We start from the raw sequence: 24055 nt of genomic DNA, 5'->3' as shown, positions 1-24055 counted from the left end.
GAGCCGAGATCGCGCCATTGCACTCCGGCCTGGGCAACAGTGAAACTCCGTCTCAAAAAAAAAAAAAAAAAAAAAAAAAGGCTGGGCGCAGTGGTTCATGCCTATAATCTCAGCACTTTTGGGCGGATCACCTGAGGTCAGGAGTTCGAGACCAGCCTGACCAACGTGCTGAAACCCCATCTCTACTAAAAATACAAAAATCAGCCGGGCATGGTAGCAGGCACCTGTAATCCCAGCTACTCAGGAGGCTGAGGTAGGAGAATTGCTTGAATTCAGGAGGTGGAGGTTGCAGTGAGCTGAGATCGTGCCATTGCACTCCAGCCTGGGCAACAAGAGTGAAACTCCATCTCCAAAAAAAAAAAAAAAAACCAGGCCGGGCATGGTGGCTCATGCCTGTAATCCCAGCACTTTGAGAGGCCGAGGCAGGTGGATCACAAGGTCAAGAGATCAAGGCCATCCTGGCCAACATGGTGAAACCCTGTCTCTACTAAAAGTACAAAAATTAGCTGAGTGTAGTGGTGTGTGTCTATAGTCCCAGCTACTTGGGAGGCTGAGGCAGGAGAACTGCTTGAACCTGGGAGGCAGAGGTTACAGTGAGCTGAGATCACGCCACTGCACTCCAGCCTGGTGACAGAGCAAGACTCTGTTTCAAAAAAAAAAAAGAGAAAAAACCTACAGAATGGGAGAAAAACATTTGCTAATCATCCATCTAATAAGGGTCTAGTATTGAGAATATGTAAATAACTTTTTTTTTTTTTTTTTGAGACGGAGTTTCACTTTGTTGCCCAGGCTGGAGTGCAATGGCATGATCTTGGCCCACCACAACCTCCACCTCCTAGGTTCAAGCAATTCTCCTGCTCAGCCTCCCAAGTAGCTGGGATTGCAGGCATGCACCACCACGCCCAGTTAATTTTTTGTATTTTTAGTAGAGACGGGTTTCTCCATGTTGGTCAGGCTGGTCTTGAACTCCCAACTTCAGGTGACCTACCCGCGTTGGCCTCCCAAGGTGCTGGGATTAGAGGCGTGAGCCACCTCGCCCAGCCAAGAGCTCTTTTATCTCAAAAACAAAAAGACAAATCATCCAATTTTATTTCGTATTTATTTATTATTTATTTGAAGACAGAGTCTTGCTCTGTCACCCAGGCTGGAGTGCAGTGGTGCGATCTCAGCTCACTGCAACCTCTGCCTCCTGGGGTTCAAGTGATTCTCCTGCCTCAGCCTCCTGAGTAGCTGGGATTACAGGTATGCACCACCACAACTGGCTAATTTTTGTATTTCTAGTAGAGACAGGGTTTCACCACATTGGTCAGACTGGTCTTGAACTCCTGACTTCATGATCTGCCCATCTCAGCCTCCTAAAGTGCTGGGATTACAGGCGTGAGCCACCGCACCTGGCCAAATCATCCACTTTTAAAATGGGCAAAGGATTTATTTATTTTTTATTTATTTATTTATTTTTTTTTTTTGAGGCGGAGTCTTCACTCTGTCCCCCAGGCTGGAGTGCAGTGGCACCATCTCGGCTCACTGCAAGCTCCGCCTCCCGGGTTCGCACCATTCTCCTGCCTCAGCCTCCCGAGTAGCTGGGACTACAGGCGCCGCCACCGCGCCCGGCTAATTTTTTGTATTTTAGTAGAGACAGGGTTTCACCTTGTTAGCCAGGATGGTCTCGATCTCCTGACCTCGTGATCCGCCCGCCTCGGCCTCCCAAAGTGCAGGGATTACAGGCGTGAGCCACCGCGCCCGGCCGGGCAAAGGATTTAAACAGGAATTTCTCCAAAGATGATACACAAGTAGCCAATAAGCACATGACGAGATGCTCAACACCATCGGAAAATCAGAAAGACAATGGCATGCCACGCCACGCCCACTGGGATAGCTGTTATTGAACACACAGACAATAACAAGTGTTGACAAGGATGTAGAGAAATTAGAACCCTCATACATTGCTGGTGGAAATGAAAACATAGGTCAGGCCAGGCCACTCTGAAAAACAGCTTGGTAATTCCTGAGAAAGTTAAACGTAGGGTTCATTATCATAAGACCCATGTGGCATTATAGAGAGATATTTGGTCTTTGTCCCGTTTCTTTTTTTTTTTTTTTTTTTTTGAGACAGAGTCTCGCTCTGTTGTCCGGGCTGGAGTGCAGTGGCCGGATCTCAGCTCACTGCAAGCTCTGCCTCCCGGGTTCACGCCATTCTCCTGCCTCAGCCTCCCGAGTAGCTGGGACTACAGGCGCCCGCCACCTCGCCCGGCTAGTTTTTTGTATTTTTTAGTAGAGACGGGGTTTCACCGTGTTAGCCAGGATGGTCTCGATCTCCTGACCTCGTGATCCACCCGTCTCGGCCTCCCAAAGTGCTGGGATTACAGGCTTGAGCCACCGCGCCCGGCCTTTGTCCCGTTTCTGACACAGAGCTCCTGAAACCTCAGAATCTCCTGAGTGATGAAGGGTGACAGGAGCTGCTCCTGCTCCAGTGGGGCAGCTCTGGTGAGCTCCTGTACAGCTTCGGGACGGGGGCCGGAAAGACCAAACCTTGACTGGAAGCTCAAAACTTTCCGTTTTGGGGAAAGGAGAGGGGATGGAGATTGAGCTAATTACCAATGGACAATGATTTAATCAATCATGCCTACTTAATGAGACCTCCATAAAAATCCCTAAACCATGGGGTTCAGAGAGCTTCCGGGCTACTGAACATATTGAGGTGCTGGGAAGAGGCCAGGAACAGTGGCTCATGCCTGTTACCCCAGTGCTTTGTGGGGCCGAGGGACGGTTGCTTGAGCCCAGGAGGCTGACCCTGCAGTGAGCCATGATCATGCCACTGCACTCAGCTTGGGCAAGAGAGTGAGAACCTGCTCAAACAAACAAACAAACAAAGGTGCTGGGAGGATGGCATGCCCAGAGAGGGCACAGGGGCTCTGCACGCCCCCCATACCTCGCCCTGTGCATCTCTGCTATCTGGCTGTCCCTGAGTTGTATCCTTTATAAAAAACTGCTAAGGCCGGGCGCGGTGGCTCAAGCCTGTAATCCCAGCACTTTGGGAGGCCGAGACGGGCGGATCACGAGGTCAGGAGATCGAGACCATCCTGGCTAACATGGTGAAACCCCGTCTCTACTAAAAAATACAAAAAACTAGCCGGGCGAGGTGGCGGGCGCCTGTAGTCCCAGCTACTCGGAAGGCTGAGGCAGGAGAATGGCGTGAACCCGGGAGGCGGAGCTTGCAGTGAGCAGAGATCCGGCCACTGCACTCCAGCCTGGGCGGCAGAGCGAGACTCCGTCTCAAAAAAAAAAAAAAAAAAAACTGCTAAAAGTAAAGCACCTTTCTGAATGTTGTGATCCATTCTAGCAAATTATCAATCCTGTGGAGGGGGTCATAGTCTGATTTATAGCCTGTCAGTCAGAGGAACAAGTGGCCCAGGACTGGCAACTGGCAAAGGATTTAAACAGGAATTTCTCCAAAGAGAAAGACTGCCTCGGTGGAGGCAATCTTGTGGGACGGAATCTTTAACCTGTGGCATCAGACGTGAACTCCAAGTAGACAGTGTCAGAATGGAACTGAATTGCTGGACACCTATAGCTGGTGTTGAAGGGTTGGAGAAGTGGAATTAGAGAAGACACCAGGTATTTGGCCTCAGGAGGAAAAAAGACTCTTTTTCTTTTTGTTGAGATGGAGTCTCGCTCTGTCGTCCAGGCTGGAGTGCAGTGGCGCAAACTCGGCTCACTGCAACTTCTGCCTCCCAGGTTCAGGCAATTCTCCTGCCTCAGCCTCCTGTGTAGCTGGGATTACAGGCGCCCCCCACCATGCCTGGCTAATTTTTGTATTTTTAGTAGAGATGGGGTTTCATCATGCTGATCAGACTGGTCTCGAACTCCTGACCTCAGGTGATCCGCCTGCCTCAGCCTCCCAAAGTGTTGGGATTACAGGCATGAGCCACTGTGCCTGGCAACTTTTTTTTGAGACAGAGTCTCACTCTGTCTTCCAGGCTGGAGTGCACTGGCTCAATTTCGGCTCACTGCAACCTCCACCTCCCAGGTTCCAGCAATTCTCCTGCTTCAGCCTCCTGAGTAGCTGGGATTGCAGGTGCCCACCATCATGCCCAGCTACTTTTTTGTATTTTTAGTAGAGATGGGGTTTCACCCTGTTGGCCAGGCTGGTCTTGGACTCCTGACCTCAAGTGATCTGCCCACCTCGGCCACCCAAAGAGCTAGGATTACAGGCATGAGCCACTGCGCCAGGCCAAAAAGACTTAACTCAGCAATTCACCTGTAGCTATATACAGGCATAATTCCTAATAGCCAAAGGGGAGAAATAATCCAAATGTTCATCAACTAATAAATGGATAAACAAAACATGGTATAGATTATACAGTCATAAAAAAATCTCCAAAGTACTAATACATGATACAACATATATAAATCTTGAAAACATTATGAACTTAATTGAAAAAAGGCAGACACAAAAGACCACATATTGTATGTTTCCATTTATCTGGAAATGTTCACAATAGGCAAATCCAGAGATAGAAAGTGGGTTGCTGGGGTTAGGTGACGCAGGAACTGAGACTGGCTGCTAATAGGTATGGGGTTTCTTTTTGAGGTGATGAAAATGTTCAGAATTAGTGATGTAGTTGTACAATCTTGTGACTACTAAAAGCCACGGAATTACACTTCAAAAGGGTGAATTTAGGCAGGGGACTAAAAGCCATGGAATTACAGTTCAAAAGGGTGAATTTAGACAAGGAGACTCCATCTCAAAAAAAAAAAAAAAGAAAAAGGCAGGGTGAATTTTATGGTATGTGAATTGTATATAAAGGTCAGTCACAGCCATAACTTATTTCTTCACAAGTGATTAAGACCCAGGCAGGTATCTATACCATGCACAATGAGTGATGTGTTTCGTCACGGCCACTCCAGTACTTCCTGCAGATTCTACGGAGGAACTGTGAGTCACTGCTACATGGTAATGAAATGTATCCTACTGTGAGCCACCGCTGCATGGGAATGAAACGTACCCTACTGTGAGCCACCGCTGCACGGGAATGAAATGTATCCTACTGTGAGTCACTGCAACTGGAATGAAATGTATCCTATTGTGAGCCACCGCTACACGGGAATGAAATGTATCCTAACTTGAATGCATCCTGGGTTAACAGCCTGCCCATTCCTGGGACAGGTCCTGGCCTGACTACTCCATTCCCGCGTGCTGGTGGGGCTGTTAACACATGAGGACCAGTGTGGCTTGCCTCTGTGGCACTCCCAGGGCGGTGGCCACGCTCAGGCTCACCCACATGCAAGAGAGGTAGAAAGGCCACAGGGCAGGACCCACAGCCCTATGAGTGGGCAGGGAGTGGCAGGGCTGACCTGAAGTAGGGTCCCCAGAGCAGCCCAGGGGCCAGTCTCATGCCCTCCAGCTATGGCTCAGGGACCAGGGAATGAAACCACATCCAGAGTGGCAGGTGCAGGAGGGGCACTCTGGCTTAGAAGCCCCAGTCCCCGAACAGGAAATGGGATCTCTTATAAGAGCGCTGGGCTCCGGCTCAGGGGCTCCTGCATCTCCAGCACTTCCCGTGCAGAGGCGCAGGGACCACGCTCGGCTTCCATCCGGGGTGCTCTCTAGCCTCCCTGGCAGCTGCTTCCCCTGAAGGTGCCACCTCCAGCAGAGTGCACACCATCCTGTGGCACAGCTGATGCTGACGCTCCGGTCCATGGGGGAGCGGGCAAGGGGGCCAAGGGCATGATTCCACCCTCCCTCCCATGGAGCGGGGAAGGTGTCCGGCAACCCCTGGATTCACACAGACAAAAACACTCAGACGGCACAAGCATGGCTTGCCCCTAGCCACACAGCAGACAGAGGACAAGAGCCACGTCTCCTCTGGCCACTCGGACAGGTCTAGTGCCACCGGAATGAAGAGCAGTTTAAATCTACAGCCCTCTGCTCTGCTTTTCACCTCAGTGCCGCCACTTCCTATGTAATCTGGGGCTACTTCATTTTCTTCTGTGCCTCAGTTTACTCAACTGTGTAAGGGAGATGGCGGTAGCACAGCAGTCCCCTCCATCCATGGTTTTGCCTTCCATGGTTTCAGTTACCATGAGGTCAAGTGGGGTCTGAAAATATTAAATGGAAAATTCCAGAAATGAACAATTCATAAGTTTTGAACTGCATGCTGTTCTGAGCAGCGTGATGAAACCTCCCAATGTCCTGCTCCGACCCGCCCAGGAGGTGGCTCCTCCCTCTGTCCAGCACACTCATGGTGTAGACACTCCCCACTCCAAGTGAGTCACTCAGCAGCCGTCTTGGTGATCAGATCCACTGTCACCATACAGCAGTGCTTGTGTCCGAATAGCCCTTATTTACTTGGTAATTGTTGCAAAGCACAAGATTTGAGATACTGGCATATTGTTATACTTGTTTTATTAGTTATCATTCCTAGTCTCTCGTTGTGCCTAATTTATAAATTAAACTTTATCATAGCTATAAATGAAAACTTGTCCCTTGGTATCAATAGGAGATTGGTTCCAGAACTACTACAGATGCCAACATTTCAGGATGAGCTAATCTTTTATATAAAATGGTATAATAGGTTGGGTGCGGTGGCTCACACCTGTAATCCCAGCACTTTGGGAGGCCGAGGCAGGAGGATCACAAGGTCAGGAGATCAAGACCATCCCGGCTAACATGGTGAAACCCCGTCTGTACTAAAAATACAAAAAATTATCCAGGCTTGATGGCGGGCACCTGTAGTCCCAGCTACTTGGGAGGCTGAAGCAGGAGAATGGTGTTAACCCGGGAGGGGGAGCTTGCAGTGAGCCGAGATCATGCCACTGCACTCCAGCCTGGGTGACAGAGCAAGATTCTGTCTCAGGAAAAAAAAAAAAATTAGCTGGGTGGGGTGGCACTTGCCTGTAATCCCAGCTACTCAGGAGGCTGAGGCAGGAGAATCCCTTGAACCCAGGCGGCGGAGGTTGCGGTGAGCCGAGATCGCGTTACTGCACTCCAGTCTGGGCAACAAGAATGTAACTCCGTCTCAAAAAAACAAAAAACAAAACGGGCCGGGTGTAGTGGCTCACACCTGTAATCCCAGTACTCTGCTGAGGTGGGTGGATCCAAGGTCAAGAGATTGAGACCATCCTGGCCAACAAGAGAAACCTCATCTCTACTAAAAATACAAAAAAAATTAGCTTGGTGTGGTAGCACACACCTGTAGTCCCAGCTACTCGGGAGGCTGAGGCAGGAGGATTGCTTGAACCCAGGAGGCGGAGGTTGCAGTGAGAGATAGGGCCACTGCACTCCACTCTAGCAACAGAGTGAAACTCCGCTTCAAAAAACAACAAAAAAACAAAAAAAACAAAAATTAGCTGGGTGCAGTGGTGGACATCTGTAGTCCTCGCTATTTGGGAGGCTGAGGCAGGAGAATTGCTTGAACCCAGAGGTGGAGCTTATAGCGAGCCAAGATTGCACCACTGCACCCCAGTCTGGGTGACAGATCGATACTCCGTCTCGAATAAAATAAAATAAAATAAAATAAAATATTATAATGGTGTGATAAACCTGGGCAACACAGTGAGAAAAAAATTCTACAAAAAAAAATTTTTAATTAGCAAGGCATGGTGGCGTGTGCCTGCAGTCCCAGCTACTTGGGAGGCTGAGGCAGGAGGATGGCTTGAACCTGGGAGGTTGAAGCTCCAGCAGGCCATGATTGCGCCACTGCACTCCAGCCTGAGTGGCAGAGCAAGGCCTTGTCTCCAAATATTTGCAAAAAACCTACTTGCATTCTCCTATATCCTTTGAGTCATCTCTAGATTACCTGTGATACCTAATACACCGTAAATGCTGTATGAACAGCTGTCATACTGTACTTTTTTTTTTTTTTTTTGAGACATACTCTTGCTCTGTTGCCCAGGCTAGAGTGCAGTGGCACGACCTCGGCTCACTGCAGCCTCCACCTCCTAGGTTCAAATGATTCTCCTGCCTCAACCTCCCAAGTAGCTGGGATTACAGGCATGCACCACGATGCCCAGCTAATTTTTGTATCTTTAGTATAGACAGGGTTTCACCATGTTGGCCAGGCTGGTCTCGAACTCCTGACCTCACGTGATCTGCCTGCCTCAGCCTCCCAAAGTGCTAGGATTACAGGCGTGAGCCACCGTGCCTGGCCATTATGCTGTACCTCTAAATTTTTCTATTTTTGGCCGTGCATGGTGGCTCACGCCTGTAATCCCAGAACTTTGGGAGGCTGAGGCGGGCGGATCATCTGAGGTCAGGGGTTTGAGACCAGCCTGGCCAACATGGTGAAACCACATCTCTACTAAAAATACAAAAGTTAGTCAGGTGTGGTGGTGTGCGCCTGTAGTCCCAGCTACTCAGAAGGCTGAAGCAAGAGAATCGCTTGAACCGGGAGGCAGAGTTTATAGGGAGCCGAGATCTTGCCACTGCACTCCAGCCTGGGCGACACAGTGAGACTCCGTCTGAAAAAAAAAGGTATTTTTTATTTTCAATATTTTATTGTTTATGTTTATTGTTTTCAATATTTTCAATCCATGGTTGGTTGAACTGAGGATGTAGGGGAGGGACAACTGTGTAGGGAAAAACACAGTGTACACACAGGGCTTGGTACTAGCCCCAGTCTCAGGCATTCACTGGGGGTCTTGGAATGTATCCCTCGGATAAAGAGGGCCTACTCTGTCTCATATGTTACTGCTAATACACATACAGGGCACTCAAAACTGTCCGTACTCAGAGGTTGAGGCAGGAAAACTGCTTGAGGCCAGCCTGGGCAACACAGACCTCATCTGGGATGGACAGAGGCCAAGACCATCCCCACCTGGCTGTGTGGCCCCAGAGCTGTGACTTACCTCCATCTCAGCATCTTCCCCTCCAGTGTGTGATGGCAACCGCACACCTCATGAGGTTGCACTCTGTCAGTGTGGCAGGAGGGGCGGGGCTGGCACAGAAGTGCTTGCTGGTGGTCGCTGCTGTTAGGGTGACCACGGGACTACCCCGCAGGCAGGGAAACCAGCTGCTGCCACCTGACTCCATTGACACAGGTTCCTTGCACTTGGCTCAAACACCCCTAGGCCAAGGCTCAGCAGGCAGCAGAAGCGCTGTAATGTCTGCTAAGCAGGGCATGGTCCACACTGCAGCACTGCAGCTTGTTACCAAACATACCACTAAGTCCAGGGAAAGAGGCAGAACACCAAATTCACCACACTTACCGAAAACCGAGTGGGTGTTTCATAAATACTCAGGATACTGACTTAAACTAAACCCATTTTGATGGTACACTTCCTGCCACTGCATAAACACTCTGAGAATTAAATACATTAGAGAAATTCTCCCACAATACTGCCTGCCTTACAAATGAGATTTAATTTTGAGACCGGCAGAACTGAAATCACAGTATTCTGTTGCTTGCACTTTAAATTCAATCACTCGTTTTTCTGCACTGCTGCAGAATATTCCAGTGAAGGCCAGTGAGTGGGTAGGCCACCACAGCCTTATCTGTTCTGCTAGTACTGGACATTTCCATTCTTCCCATTCTTCTGCAATGAAAGATCCTGCTGCAAAGAACACACAGCTGAACTCTTCCCATGTTTCCCCACATGAATTTTTGTTGTTGCTGTTGGAGACGGTCTGGCTCTGCCACTCAGGCTGGAGTGCAGTGACACAATCTTGGCTCACTGCAGCCTCCACCTCCTGGGCTCAAGCAATCCTCCCACCTCAGCTTTCCGAGTAGCTGGGACTACAGACACATACTGCCAAACTTGCAAACTTGGCTGTTTTTTATTTTTATTTTTTTTTTGAGATGGAGTTTCACTCTTGTTGCCCAGGCTGGCGTGCAATGGTGCGATCTCGGCTCACTACAACCTCTGCCTCCAGGGTTCAAGTGATTCTTCTGCCTCAGCCTCCTGAGTAGCTGGGATTACAGGCATGCACCACCACGCCTGGCTAATTTTCTTTCTTTTTTTTTTTTTTTTTAAGACGGAGTCTCACTCTGTAGCCCAGGCTGGAGTGCAGTGGCGTGACCTCAGCTCACTGCAAGCTCCGCCTCCCAGGTTCACGCCATTCTCCCGCCTCAGCCTCCAGAGTAGCTGGGACTACAGGCGCCCGCCACCGTGCCTGGCTAATTTTTTGTATTTTTAGTAGAGATGGGGTTTCACCATGCTGATCAGGCTGGTCTCGAACTCCTGACCTCGTGATCCACCCACCTTGACCTCCCAAAGCGCTGGGATTACAGACATGAGCCACTGCGCCCGGCCTAATTTTATATTTTCAGTAGAGAGGGGATTTCTTCATGTTAGTCAGGCTGTTCTCGAACTCCTGACCTCAGGCGATCTACCCGCCTCGGCCTCCCAAAGTGCTGGGATTACAGGCGTGAGCCACTGCGCCTGGCCTTAATTATTTTTATTTTTAAATTTTTTGTAGACACAGGGTTTCACCATGTTGCCCAGGCTGGTCTCAAACTCCTGGGCTCAAGTGATCCACCCACCACAGCCTCCCAAAGTGGTGAGATTACAGGTGTGAGTTACCAAGCCTGGCTCTCCACATGAATTCTTACAGAAGATTCATAAGCATCATTTTCCTGCTTCCTGGGATATGTGTAGTATGTTTAGCTAAATCCTTCTGGAAAAGGGACTGAGGATTTGCTACTGCCATCCACCTTTGATGTAACTCCACCAGCACTGAGTCTCAAGACTGAAAACATTCCCCCATGAATTGAGTAAGCATGAAATGATGACTTCTTGTTGAATATGCACTGTAGGCTGGGCGCAATGGCGCATGCCTATAATCCCACCACTTTGGGAGGCTGAGATGAGTGGATCACTTGAGGTCAGGAGTTCGAGTCCAGCCTGGTCAACATCGTGAAACCCTGTCTCTACAAAACACACACATGAAAAAATTAGCCAGGTGTGGTGGTGGGTGCCTGTAATCCCAGCTACTTGGGAGGCTGAGGCAGGAGAATCACTGAAACCCGGGAGGCGGAGACTGCAGTGAGCCGAGATCATGCCACTGCACTCCAGCCTGGTGACAGAGCGAGACTTCATCTCAAAAAAATAAACCAATATGCCTTGTAAAATTTAGAGTTTGAGCAATTTTTTCTTCTTGTAGTCACGTTACTTGTCTATAAATGTGTGTTATTTCTGCAAATTTGTGGCAGGTTTTCCTGAAGTCCAAATTGCCCACGTCGTCTTTGCTGCCAGCACTTGCCCTTCCTCACATTTCCGGGACACTGATCCCTGTGTCTGCCCAGCCCTCTGATCCTTTGCCAGCAGGCCTGCTCTTTTGCCTGCTTCCTCCCGTCTCCATGGCAGCAGCCAGGCTCTCTGCACAAGCCCCACCTCCGCCTCAGCTAATCCGGCACCTCCCAACTGGGCTGGTGCCAGCCTGGGGAAAGGCAGCCGCCTCAGCTGACTGCTTCCTTGAACTCAGGAGGGATAAACAAGGAGGCAGAGAAAGCCAGTTTATAGCATGAGAAAGGTAAAGCAGTGGCCTAGGAGAAAAGTTTAAACACGAGGAAGAAATTGCTCTGGTCTTAGCGTCTGAGCACAGGCCATGAGTGGGGCCAGCTCCATCCTCCCCTGGGTACTGAGCCACCCCCACATCTGCTCAGCAAACTCTCCTGTCCAGAAAGGTGGATCAAAAGGAGTCTTAACACAGATGTTTTCAGCTTTTACGTTCTTGAATATCTCTATCTTGACGCTCAAGCTCAGGAGGGTATCATTCCTCCAGATAATAGAGAGTCTGTTATCTCCTATTAGATGCTCTACAGCTAGGAACTATGTATCTAACTCTTTAATCCATAAATAATCGACTTACATTTTTTTAATTTTTTTGAGATAGAGACTCGCTCTGTCACCCAGGCTGGAGTACAGCGGCGCGATCTTGGCTCACTACAACTTCTGCCTCCTGGGTTCAAGTGATTCTCCTGCCTCAGTCTCTTGAGTAGCTGGGATTACAGGCGCCTGCCACCACAACCGGCTAATTTTTGTATTTTTAGTAGAGACGGGGTTTCACCATGTTGATCAGGCTGGTCTCGAACTCCTGACCTTGCGATCCACCCGCCTCGGCCTCCCCAAGTGCTGGGATTACAGGTGTGAACCACCGCGCCTGGCCTGACTTTTAATAATTAACTTTTTGGCCGGGCACGGTGGCTCAGGCTTGTAATCCCAGCACTTGGGGAGGCCGAGGTGGGTGGACTACTTGAGCTCAGGAATTTGAGACCACCCTGGGCAAAATGGCAAAACTCCGTCCCTACAAAAAACAAAAATTAGCCAGGTGTGGTGCTGGCGTGCACCTGTAGTCCTAGGTACTTGGGAGGCTGAAGTGGGAGGATCACTTGAGTCTACGAGGTCAAGGCTGTAGTGAGCCCAGATGGTGCCACTGCATTCCAGCCTGGGGGACAGGGTGAGACCCTGTCTCAAAAAAAAGAAAAAAAAAATTAATAATAATTAACATTTTGACCCACTGGAACATATTTGTATTGCAGGGAGAACGAATCTAAATTTGTTCTTTTGGGCCAAAGGTTTCTCCAACATCATGTATTCAACAAAGCTCCCCCTCTCTTGGCTCTTGGGGACCTATATCCTCACGCATTGGTGCAACTGTGTACAAGACGTGCTCTGGCCCAAGGTGACACGCCTGCTGCCCCACTCCCACTGCAGGCACTGCGGCCTGCTAACTTTCAACAGCTGCCAGAGCAGGCAGCTCCCTGCATGCTTCCCTTCCTTAACACATCCTGTCCTATTACCAAATTCATTTTCAAACCTAATTTTTTTTTTTTTTTTTTTTTTTTGAGACGGAGTCTCGAGCTGTCGCCCAGGCTGGAGTGCAGTGGCGCGATCTCAGCTCACTGCAAGCTCCGCCTCCCGGGTTCACGCCATTCTCCTGCCTCAGCCTCCCGAGTAGCTGGGACTACAGGCGCCCACCACCGCGCCCGCCTAATTTTTTGTATTTTTAGTAGAGACGGGGTTTCACTGTGGTCTCGATCTCCTGACCTTGTGATCCGCCCGCCTCGGCCTCCCAAAGTGCTGGGATTACAGGCTTGAGCCACCGCGCCCGGCCTTCAAACCTAATTTAAGGCCAGCCTTTCAATACTCAGCAGAGCCATCAACAGGATTCTGGGACCTTAGTAAGAATCAAAACAACTCCCGTCTGTCAGGACAGTGGTTGTCTCCAAAGCACTTCCAAGGTATGAGCCGACCTAGTCCTACCTGGTATGATGACAGACCCACGGACATGGCACGGCACATGTGGTGCGCACACACACACGCACACACACACACGCACGCACACACACACACGCACACACGCACGCACACACGCACACACGCGCGCGCACGCACACATGCGCGCACACACGCACACCAGGTCAGCATGGAATTCGTTGACAGCCATGGAGCGCGGTGAGGCCCAGGAGGCTTTGCAATCCGACTCCCGAGGTGAGAATCCAGGCCACACCACATTCTCACTGTGTAATTTTGGGGAAGCCTCAGGTTGCTCTTCTATAAAATGGTAAAGATAACAGTATCGGCCTGGCGCGGTGGCTCAAGCCTGTAATCCCAGCACTTTGGGAGGCCGAGACGGGCGGATCACAAGGTCAGGAGATCGAGACCATCCTGGCTAACACGGTGAAATCCCGTCTCTACTAAAAAATACAAAAAACTAGCCGGGCGTGGTGGCGGGCACCTGTAATCCCAGCTACTGGGGAGGCTGAGGCAGGAGAATGGCGTAAACCCGGGAGGCGGAGCTTGCAGTGAGCTGAGATCCGGCCACTGCACTCCAGCCTGGGCGACAGAGTGAGACTCCGTCTCAAAAAAAAAAAAAAAAACAGTATCTACCTCACTGGGTCACTGTGGGAAATGCAACAGGTGATATATGCACAGGACTTGCACAGTGTCCAGCACAGGACCTGAAACTGTGAGTGCTCATTCTCATGCTTACTGTTGGATGCAGCATCTGCTCCAACTCTGCCCTGCAAGGCCCCACCTCTCCAGCAGCCAGCAAACAGCAACAGAGGTCCTGGCACAGGGGAGACTCAAGCTCCCAGCCCTTTACTCTAAATGAATCAGGTGAGGTAAAGGATTAGTAGGAATGGCACTTTAGCCCAATGACAGACCTGGCTTTTGGGGTCGATGATTTTGGATTTTCTATCAGAACAACATTTTGGCAGCAGACATCTGTTTAACAAATGGCATGAGATGTCACTCAGGCCTAACATCAACACCAAGAGAAAATAAGGAAAGGCTATTTTGAGCACTGAACTGAGATCAGGGATCAGAAGAGAAGCTGGTTTGGAGAGGGAGAAGTTGCAAAGGCTGAGACCTCAGGATGGAAATCAAAGGTCAGAAGGTGGTCATCCATCATAACCACCTAAACTCCTGAGAGAGAAGAGGGAGCTAGAGATTGGAGAGCCATGCTTGGGAACTGGGTGTGCAAAAGAACCTGGACAGAGGTGTGCCGAGCACTGCCCCAAAGCAGGCCAAGAACTGCCCTGAACTTCCCCACTTCTCTCACCGCCCTTGCTTTACCTTCTCATGGACTTGTTCAAACCCAAACAAAGAAAGCAAAACAAAACAAAACAAAAAAACCCAAACAAATGCACTAACCTGATTCAGTTCTCAGGCCCAGGCCTTTAGTTTTTAGTCTCGAGTGAATAAATTCTTCTTTTTCCTAAAAAAAAAAAAAAAAAAAGGCTCTCAGAACTCTTTTCTTTGGCAAGAGCACAGCTCACAGCGTCCTGGAGAAGCACAGATGTGGACTTTCTGAGAAGCAGGTGACCCATCTCAAAGCTCATTTAAAACCCTCTGAATGTGGTTAAAAGTTTTGTGTTTGTAACAGGATTTGAAAAGATGTTCGATAAACTTGGGAGACACTGTTTATAAATCCACAGAATAGGTCAGGTGCAGTGGCTCACACCTGTAATGCCAGCACTTTGGGAGGACAAGGTGGGTGGATCACCTGAGATCAGCAGTTCCAGACCAGCCTGGCCAACATGGAGAAACCCCGTCTCTACTAAAAGTACAAAAATTAGCCAGGTATGATGGTGGGCACCTGTAATCCCAGCTACTCAGGAGGCTGAGGCAGGAGAACTGCTTGAACCTGGGAGGCAGAGGTTGCAGTGAGCCGATACCATGCCACTGAACTCCAGCCTGGACAACAGAGTGAGACTCTGTCTCAAAAAAAAAAAAAATCCACAGAATAGGATAAATACACCCCACCTGACACAGCCCACTCAAATGGCAAATCAAAGTTTAAATGTGGCCGGGCGCGGTGGCTCACGCCTGGAATCCCAGCACTTTGAGAGGCCAAGGCAGGCGGATCACCTGAAGGTCAGGAGTTCAAGACCAGCCTGGCCAACGCGGTGAAACCCCATTTCTACTAAAAATACAAAAATTAGCCGGGTGTGGTGGCGAGCGTGTAATCCCAGCTACTTGGAAAGCTGAGGCAGGAGAATCATTTGAACCAGGGAGGTGGAGATTGCGGTGAGCCGAGATCACACCATTGCACTCCAGCCTGGGCAACAGGAGTGAAACTCCATCTCAGGAAAAAAAAAAGTTTAAATGTTTTTCTTCTGGTTTAGACTATTTATGCTTTTTTCATACTTTTTTCTTACACAGTTTATTTATAAGTATCTTGTTAAGAATTTTGAATTCTCAGCTGGGCACGGTGGCTCACGCCTGTAATCCCAACACTTTTGGAGGCTGAGGTGGGTGGATCACAAGGTCAGGAGATCAAGACCATCCTGGCCAACATGGTGAAACCCGGTCTCCACTAAAAATACAAAAATTAGCTGGGCATGGTGGCGTGTGCCTGTAATCCTAGCTATTTGGGAGGCTGAGGCAGGAGAATCACCTGAATCTGGGAGATAGAGAGTGCAGTAAGCTGAGATCATATCACTGCATTCCAGCCTGGTGACAGAGTGAAACTTCGTCTCAAAAAAAAAAAAAAAAACCCAACAACAACAAAAAAAAGTTTTTTAATTTTCAGGAAGAATTCAACACATCACAAAAACTGGTTTTCTTTTTTTTTTGAGTCAGGGTTTCACTCCTGTCACCCAGACTGGAGTGTAATGGTGCGATCTCGGCTCATTGCAACCTCTGCCTCCCAGGTTCAAGCAATTCTTGTGCCTCAGCCTCCCAAGTCACAGGGATCACAGGCATGTGCCACCACACCTGGCTCATTTTTATATTTTTAGTAGAGATTAGGTTTCGCTACGTTGGCAGGCTGCTCTCAAACTCCTGGCTTCAAGTGATCCGCCCATCTCAGCCTCCCAAAGTGCTGGGACTGCAGAGCCACCATGCCCCACCTAAAAAAAACCGGTATTCTCATAAAGACAAACACACACACATATGTGTGTAAAACACGTACTTCCAGTTCTGGCTCTGCTGCTCACACATTGCTTCCTTCAAAGTCTCAAGATCTGTGGTTCTACGAATGAGCGTCTCTTATATATGGTTACATATTAGTTTTTAAAATTATATGCATATATATACACACATCCACACATACATACAGTGTGGGGGAGGGACTGAGACAAAACGCAAAGCAAATACTAAATATCTAGCACCCTCAAGTGGCCAACTGTGTTGTTTCTCATTCTGATCTAAAACTGAAACTTACCTTACTAAAAGTCAAATTCTGGTTTGCCCAGAACTGTTGATTCCATTCTTGTGTTTCTTGTCTTAATTTTCTAAGCTTTTGTTCCGATGGCGATTCATTTTCAGGTATGTAAAAGTGAACAGGTCGAAGGTTTGAATATTTGTCTGGGGGTCCTATCCAGTCATGGCAAGACTTTCTTGGAGGGCAGAATCTTGACACCTTTAACGAAGTAAATTGGATTAACATATGACAAAACGAGCATCTAGTATTATAAAATGCACAATCTGGATTTATTTATTTATTTAGAGACGAGTCTTGCTCTGTCGCCAGGCTGGAGTGCAGTGGCGTGATCTCGGCCACTCCCAATCCTCCCAAAGTGGTGGATTACAACTGGGATCCACCACACAGGGCCTAGTTTCTGGTTTAAATAGTAACAGCCCTTTCCCAAAACTCAACCACCTTTGCTAAGCTTTCTGAAGCTAATGTGAGACCCCACCAGGCTAGGAAGAGGTGAGGAGTCTGAATTCGGGTAAGGTGCCAGCCGTCATTCCAGAGGTCACAAGACCTGCAACTTCTCCAATTACTCCGGCATCTCTATTGCAGAACCTAAGATTGGTCTTTTGAGGTATCTTTTCAGGTGTTTTGCAAGTCCAAAGTGATGGCTCCTCCTGGACCCGCCCAGAAGCCACTCGGCAGGCAGGAGGATGATTCTCACACCCCTGTGATTGCGCCCTGACCAATCGGCAGCAAGCACCCACTGCCCAGCCACCGCCACCCCTTACTCCAAACTATTTTAGAAAAACTCTAGCCCCCAAATGCGTGGAGAGACTGGTTGGAGTAATAACTCTTCCATGTAGCATGGCCGGCCTCACATCAATTAAACTCTTTCTTTTTTTTTTGAGACGGAGTCTTGCTCTGTCACCCAGGCTGGAGTGCAGTGGTGTGATCTTGGCTCACTGCAACCTCCACCTCCCGGGTTCAAGCGATTCTCTTGCCTCAGCCTCCCGAGTAGCTGGGATTCCAGGCACGCGCCACCAGGCCCAGCTAATTTTTGTATTTTTAGTAGAGATGGGGTTTCATCATGTTGACCAGGCTGGTCTTGAACTCCTGACCTCAGGTGATCTGCCCGCCTTGGCCTCCCGAAGTATTGGGATTACAGGCATGAGCCACCGTGCCCGGTCCTAAACTCTTTCTTTACTGCAATGCCATGGTCTCCGTGAACTGATTTTGTTTGTGCAATGGGCAGGAAGAACTGTCAGGGAGTGACAGTGGGAGAACCCGCTATTCAAGACCTGAAACTATACTGCTCATCGTCAGGGTTAAAATGTACTGATTTGATGCTGGATCAATTTGGGAATCCTTTTTAGAAAGTAAAGGCAGGATTGCAACACAGACCTTCAACATTTTACCCATCAGTCTAAAAACTATATACAGGCTGGGCACAGTGGCTCACACCTGTAATCCCAGCACTTTGGGAGGCCAAGGCAGGCGGATCAAGAGGTCAGGAGATCAAGACCATCCTGGCTAACACAGTGAAACCCCAAACCCTGTCTCCAACAAAAAAAATTAGCAGGGCGTGGTGGCAGGTGACTGTAGTCCCAGCTACTTGGGAGGCTGAGGCAGGAGAATCGCTTGAACCTGGGAAGCGGAGGTTGCAGTGAACCGAGATGGCGCCACCACACTCCAGCTTGGGTTACAGAGACTTCGTCTCAAAAACAAAAACAACAAAACTGTATACAATCACCAAATTTCCCATTAAAACAATAAAGCCTACATTTCCACAAAAGATTATTTTTTCTTTTTTTTTTTTTTTTTTTTTGAGACGGAGTCTTGCTCTGTCACCCAGGCTGGAGTGCAGTGGCCGGATCTCAGCTCACTGCAAGCTCCGCCTCCCGGGTTCACGCCATTCTCCTGCCTCAGCCTCCCGAGTAGCTGGGACTACAGGCGCCTGCCACCTCGCCCGGCTAAGTTTTTTTTGTATTTTTTAGTAGAGACGGGGTTTCACTGTGTTAGCCAGGATAGTCTCGATCTCCTGACCTCGTGATCCGCCCGCCTCGGCCTCCCAAAGTGCTGGGATTACAGGCTTGAGCCACCGCGCCCGGCCTCTTTTTTTTTCTTTACCATACATTCAGACAATGTTCATGGGCTTCTCCCCCAAGTCTTTGCATTTGTGGTATTTGGCTGTTGGTAGAAACTAACGTGAGTCTCACAAAAGGGATGGCACCAGGGTCCACCCCCTAGACTGTGGCCCAGGACAGCGACTCCTTCCCTCCTCCAAGCTGACTGGGGTGTCTGCAGCTCAGCGGGTTTCATGCTAACGGTGCATGACCACTGTCCAGGCCTGCGCCCGCTCTTTTCTGCTCACAGGCTCCCCATCAGGAAGTGTTTACAGGAGCCACCTAACAATTAGCTGCTTTTTCTAGCTGCCCACATATCACAAAGCAAGCTCCGAGAGGTGTCAGCAGCGTTCAGTTACTTTTCCATATTTATCTTCTAGTTATCACTCACATAAACTGCTTTACAATAAAGCTGGCGTACCAATATTTTCAAATCATTGTTTGCTATCATGTGAGAGATGCTATCTTCCTTTGTACTTCCCTATAACCACATGTTTCTGCCTTTATTCACTGAGGAGCTGCTATTTAAAAGGGAGGAGAAGCAGCTTGGGGGAGGAAAATGTCCTTTGGTAAGAGGAAGAGCCCTTTGCAGTGCGAGTAATTACCATAATTGCTAGTTTCCACAGTACAAGCCTATGATTCATGGTGTCCCACTGGCTATGCTGGGAGGCTCTTCTACCCGGCCCTCGTGTCTGCGGGTGGGGGTGGGGGGGCACGCTAGACCCTCACAGTTTCCTGAGAAGCAGCCTCAGTTCTGCCCTCCTCACAGTGAGGCACATGTGCATTCCTGCTGGTCAGGCCGAATCTGCATCTTTGGGTCTGGGAGGGGAGTTAACCTTCCAGTTCTTGTGAAAATCTTTTTTCTGCCAGGCGCAGTGGCTCAGGCCGTAATCCCAGCATTTTGGGAAGCAGAGGCAGGTGGATCATTTGAGGTCAGGAGTTCGAGACCAGCCTGGCCAACAGGGTGAAACCCCGTCTCTACTAAAAACACCAAAAAATAAGCCGGGCGTGGTGGTGTGCACCTGTAATCCCAGCTACTTGGGAGGCTGAGGCACAAGAATTGCTTGAACCCGGGAGGTGCAGGTTGCAGTGAACCAAGACCATGTCACTGCACTTCAGCCTGGGTGACAGAGTGAGACCCTGTCTCACACACACACACACACACACACTATACATATATATACACACACACATATATCCTTTCTTCTTAACTGTATATTGGCAGGCTGGACACCCCACACCAGGCTTCTCTGTGCCAGCTCTGCAGGCCAGACCTTGCTCTCCAGCTCCCTCTGCTTTTATTAAGCTCCTGAGTACCCAAGGAGCACTCCCACCCCAGCCTCTCTCCCTCCAGAAGCCAAGATTTGGAAGGGGAGACACTGAGATGGTTCCCCTGCACCCTATTCCTGGAAGTGCCCGTACATGACACAAAGCTACCATGGGGAAACCGCCAGGGAATAATGAAGAGAAAATGTTAGCAAGTTCCTAGCATTCTTGCTTCCCGTTCTAATTCTCAGTTCTATAAAGGCTTTGAGTTCCCATCTGAGAAGCAGTCAGGAACTTCCATATTTACTGAGGGTTAGGGTCCCCACTCCCCTGTTCTACACAGATGCTAGACAAATCCACAAACCCGATCCAGCAGTATAGAAGAAGGATAATCCACCAGAATGGCAAACACTAGAAAGTCAATGAAAACGGTCTCCTAATTTCAGGAATGCCAATGACACGGGAGAGCTATCCAGGCTGGAACACTTTCATCCTACACTGGAGTGACCACAGCAGGAAGCCACCCCTGCTGCAAACACACGTTAACTATTTTTATTATCTTTAAGGCCCTACTCAACCATCTCTTTCCCACCACCAACAGACACAAGGCCTGCACCTCAGTATTGTCTAAAAATGATGAGACAATTTGTCTAAAGATTGTCTTTAGGCCGGGCGCGGTGGCTCAAGCCTGTAATCCCAGCACTTTGGGAGGCCGAGGCGGGTGGATCACGAGGTCAGGAGATCGAGACTATCCTGGCTAACATGGTGAAACCCCGTCTCTACTAAAAAATACAAAAAACTAGCCGGGCGTGGTGGTGGGCGCCTGTAGTCTCAGCTACTTGGGAGGCTGAGGTGGGAGAATGGCGTGAACCCGGGAGGCGGAGCTTGCAGTGAGCCGAGATCACGCCACTGCACTCCAGCCTGGGAGCACAGCGAGACTCCGTCTCAAAAAAAAAAAAAAAAAAAGATTGTCTTTAGACATTCTTTATGTCTTTAGACATTGTCTAAGGATGATTATTTGTGGGCTGGGCTTGATGGTTTACACTTGTAATCCCAGCACCTTGGGAAGCCGAGGCAGGTGGATTGTTTGAGCTCAGGAGTTCGAGGCCAGCCTGGGCAACAAAGTGAGACCCCATCTCTATAAAAAAAAATTTTTTTTTCGGTCTCTGTACAGAGACTGTCAAACATTGCCAATGCCGACTATATTGCAAGTCATCATGGCAGGGTATTGGGAAAAGTTTTCAATTAGCGATAATCACACCTCGGATAAATCTCATTGGCTGCAACACTGCTGCTGTGCAAAGCTACATCACACCTCGGATAAATCTCATTGGCTACAACACTGCTGCTGTGCAAAGCTACATCACACCTCGGATAAATCTCATTGGCTGCAACACTGCTGCTGTGCAAAGCTACATCACACCTCGGATAAATCTCATTGGCTGCAACACTGCTGCTGTGCAAAGCTACAAATTTTTTTTTTTTGAGACGGAGTCTCACTCTGTTACCAGGCTGGAGTGCAGTGGTATGTTCTCGGCTCACTGCAGCCTCTGCCTCCCGGGTTCAAGCGATTCTCCTGCCTCAGCCTCCCGAGTAGCTGGGATTACAGGCATGTGCCACCACGCCCAGCTAATTTTTATATTTTTAGTAGAGATGGGGTTTCACCATGTTGGCCAGGCTGGTCTTGAATTCCTGACCTCAGATGATCCACCCTCCTTGGCCTCCCAAAGTGCTGAGATTACAGGCATGAGCCACTGCGCCCTGCCAAAAATTTTTTTTTTTTTTTTTTTTTTTTNAGCTCACTGTAACCTCTGCCTCCCAGGTTTAAGTGGTTCTCCTGCCTCAGCCTCCCAAGTAGCTGAGATTGCGGGTGCCTGACACCATGCCTGGGTAATTTTTTTTTTTTTTTTTTTTTTTGAGACGGAGTCTCACGCTGTCGCCCAGGTTGGAGTGCAGTGGCGCGATCTCGGCTCACTGCAAGCTCCGCCTCCTGGGTTCACGCCATTCTCCTGCCTCAGCCTCCTGAGTAGCTGGGACTACAGGCGCCCGCCACCGCGCCCGGCTAATTTTTTGTATTTTTAGTAGAGACGGGGTTTCACTGTGGTCTCGATCTCCTGACCTTGTGATCCGCCCGCCTCGGCCTCCCAAAGTGCTGGGATTACAGGTGTGAGCCACCGCGCCCGGCCAAAAAAATTTTTTAAAATCAGCCAGGCGTGGTGGCACGTGCCTGTAGCCCCAGCTACTAAAGAGGCTGAGGCAGGAAGATTACTTGAGCCAGTGAGGTTGAGGCTGTGGTAAGCTGTGTTTGTACCACTGCTCACTCCAGCCTGGGCAACAGAGCAAGACCTTATCTCCAAAAAAGGGAAAAAGATCATTATCTGTGGGCTTGTTCCAGCCCTCCTCCTCTCAGAAGTTATGTGCCCAGCAGGCAGGCCCAGGGTGGTGCTCCCCTGGGAACCACCCTGCCTGGAGCTGCAAACAATTAACTTCCAACAGATTCCCAAAATGGGCACAGCGGATTCAGCCTTTCTCCACAAGCATCAACCTGTCTGTACCTGCGCCACCATGCAAAGGACAAGCACCGCTCTAGGCACCAGGGAGGCATGTGTTAGCATGCAGAGCTCTTGCCTGGAGAGCCATCTGTGCATGTGTGAAAAGAGGCACACACATTCATTTCTGTATCACTGGCACCTCGTGAAGAACCTGTGCAGGAAATACGAACCACCCTGAGACAAATGTTTCCATTGGTGTTTCAAGCACCATAACACAGGACATGGTTTTCAAAAATACATAAGAGACTTTATCAGATGTCTTGCTTAAATCAATATGCAATGGATCACTCTTTTTTTTTTTTTTCTTTTTGAGAAGGAGTCTTGGTCCATCGCCCAGGCTAGAGTGCAATGGCGCGATCTCAGCTCACTGCAACCTCTGCCTCCTGTGTTCAAGCATTTCTCCTGCCTCAGCCTCCCAAGTAGCTGGGATTACAGGTACCGCCATCATGCCCGGCTAATTTTTGTATTTTTGTAGAGACAGGATTTCACCATGTTGGCCAGGCTGGTCTTGAACTCCTGACCTCAGGTGATCTGCCTGCCTCAGCCTCCCAAAGTGCTGGCAAGGTGTGAGCCACGACGCCTGGCCGGATCACTCTTATTTACCAGTTTAGTAACTCTAACCAAAAAGAAGATGGGTTAAAATGACCTGTTCTTATGAAAACTCTGGTTCAAATGACTTGTAGGTTCTACCAGTCACAGAAAAATTCAAACCTTAGTAAACAATCCACAGAAACAGAAAAAGAAGGTATACCCTACAGCTCATTTTTGAAGCTAAAAGTGACTTTGGGCCAGGCACAGTGGCTCATACCTGTAATCCCAGCACTTTGGGAGGCTGAGATGAGCAGATCACCTGAGGTCAGGAGTTCAAGACCAGCCTGGCCAACATGATGAAACTCTGTCTCTACAAAAAATATAAAAATTAGCCAGGCATGGTGGTAGGCATGTGTAATCTCAGCTACTCGGGAGGCTGAGGCAGAACTGCTTGGACCTGGGAGGTGAAGGTTGCAGTGAGCTGAGATCACGCCACTGCACTCCAGCCTGGGTGACAGAGTGAGACTTTGTCTCAAAAAACAAAACAAAACAAAATCTGGATGTGGTCAAAGTTCTAGAATATAGCTGTCAATTTACAAGAAAGAGGTCAGAGAAACATGCTAAATTACACCATGGAGACACAATCAGCAAAATCCAGACTGTAGGAAGTTTTAAAGGACATGTGATCCCCTCTCCAAATAAATTGCTTTAAAAAAAAAAAAAAAAAGGTGAGGAGGTGCTACTCGGGAGGCTGAGGCAAGAGAATAGCTTGAACCCAGGAGGTGGAGGTTGCAGTGAGCTGAGATCGCGCCACTGCATTCCAGCCTGGGTGACAGAGTGAGACTCCACCTCAAAAAAAAAAAAAAAAAGGTGGAGAGGTGATGGAGGCAGAACCTATGGATTAAAAAAGAACTAAAAGGGAGTATGTCTGAACCAATTCTGGTTTGGGAACTTCCAGATTAAAGAAAAAAAAGAACTAAAAGAGTCAGACTAATTCT

The 24055-nt window shown here is 49.0% G+C and overlaps 1 protein-coding gene and 1 non-coding gene across 4 annotated transcripts in view; both read right to left on the bottom strand.

The window, feature by feature from the left end:
• Nucleotides 1-24055, bottom strand: part of APOPT1 (apoptogenic 1, mitochondrial) — a 38658-nt gene that overhangs the window by 6635 nt on the left and 7968 nt on the right. The window contains exons 2-4 of one of the 3 annotated variants that reach the window (XR_003120439.1): nt 16613-16810; nt 14599-14662; nt 6011-6099 (exon numbers count right to left, since the gene is read on the bottom strand). Coding sequence is in view for 2 of the 3 variants with exons in the window: in XM_025391447.1 (XP_025247232.1) it covers nt 14346-14362; nt 14599-14662; nt 16613-16810 (279 nt within the window). In the remaining variant the exon portion in view is untranslated. Of the gene's footprint in view, nt 1-6010; nt 6100-14019; nt 14363-14598; nt 14663-16612; nt 16811-24055 lie in introns of those variants that run through there. The other 2 variants (XM_025391447.1, XM_025391446.1) reach the window with 2 other exon arrangements.
• Nucleotides 21140-21280, bottom strand: LOC112629642. The gene has a single exon (XR_003120721.1). It is a non-coding gene; the product is annotated as a U4 spliceosomal RNA (small nuclear RNA).

This window comes from Theropithecus gelada, chromosome 7b (genome assembly GCF_003255815.1).
Source record: "Theropithecus gelada isolate Dixy chromosome 7b, Tgel_1.0, whole genome shotgun sequence".
Lineage (NCBI taxonomy): Eukaryota > Metazoa > Chordata > Mammalia > Primates > Cercopithecidae > Theropithecus > Theropithecus gelada.
This window is presented reverse-complemented; position numbering and strand designations above follow the sequence as displayed.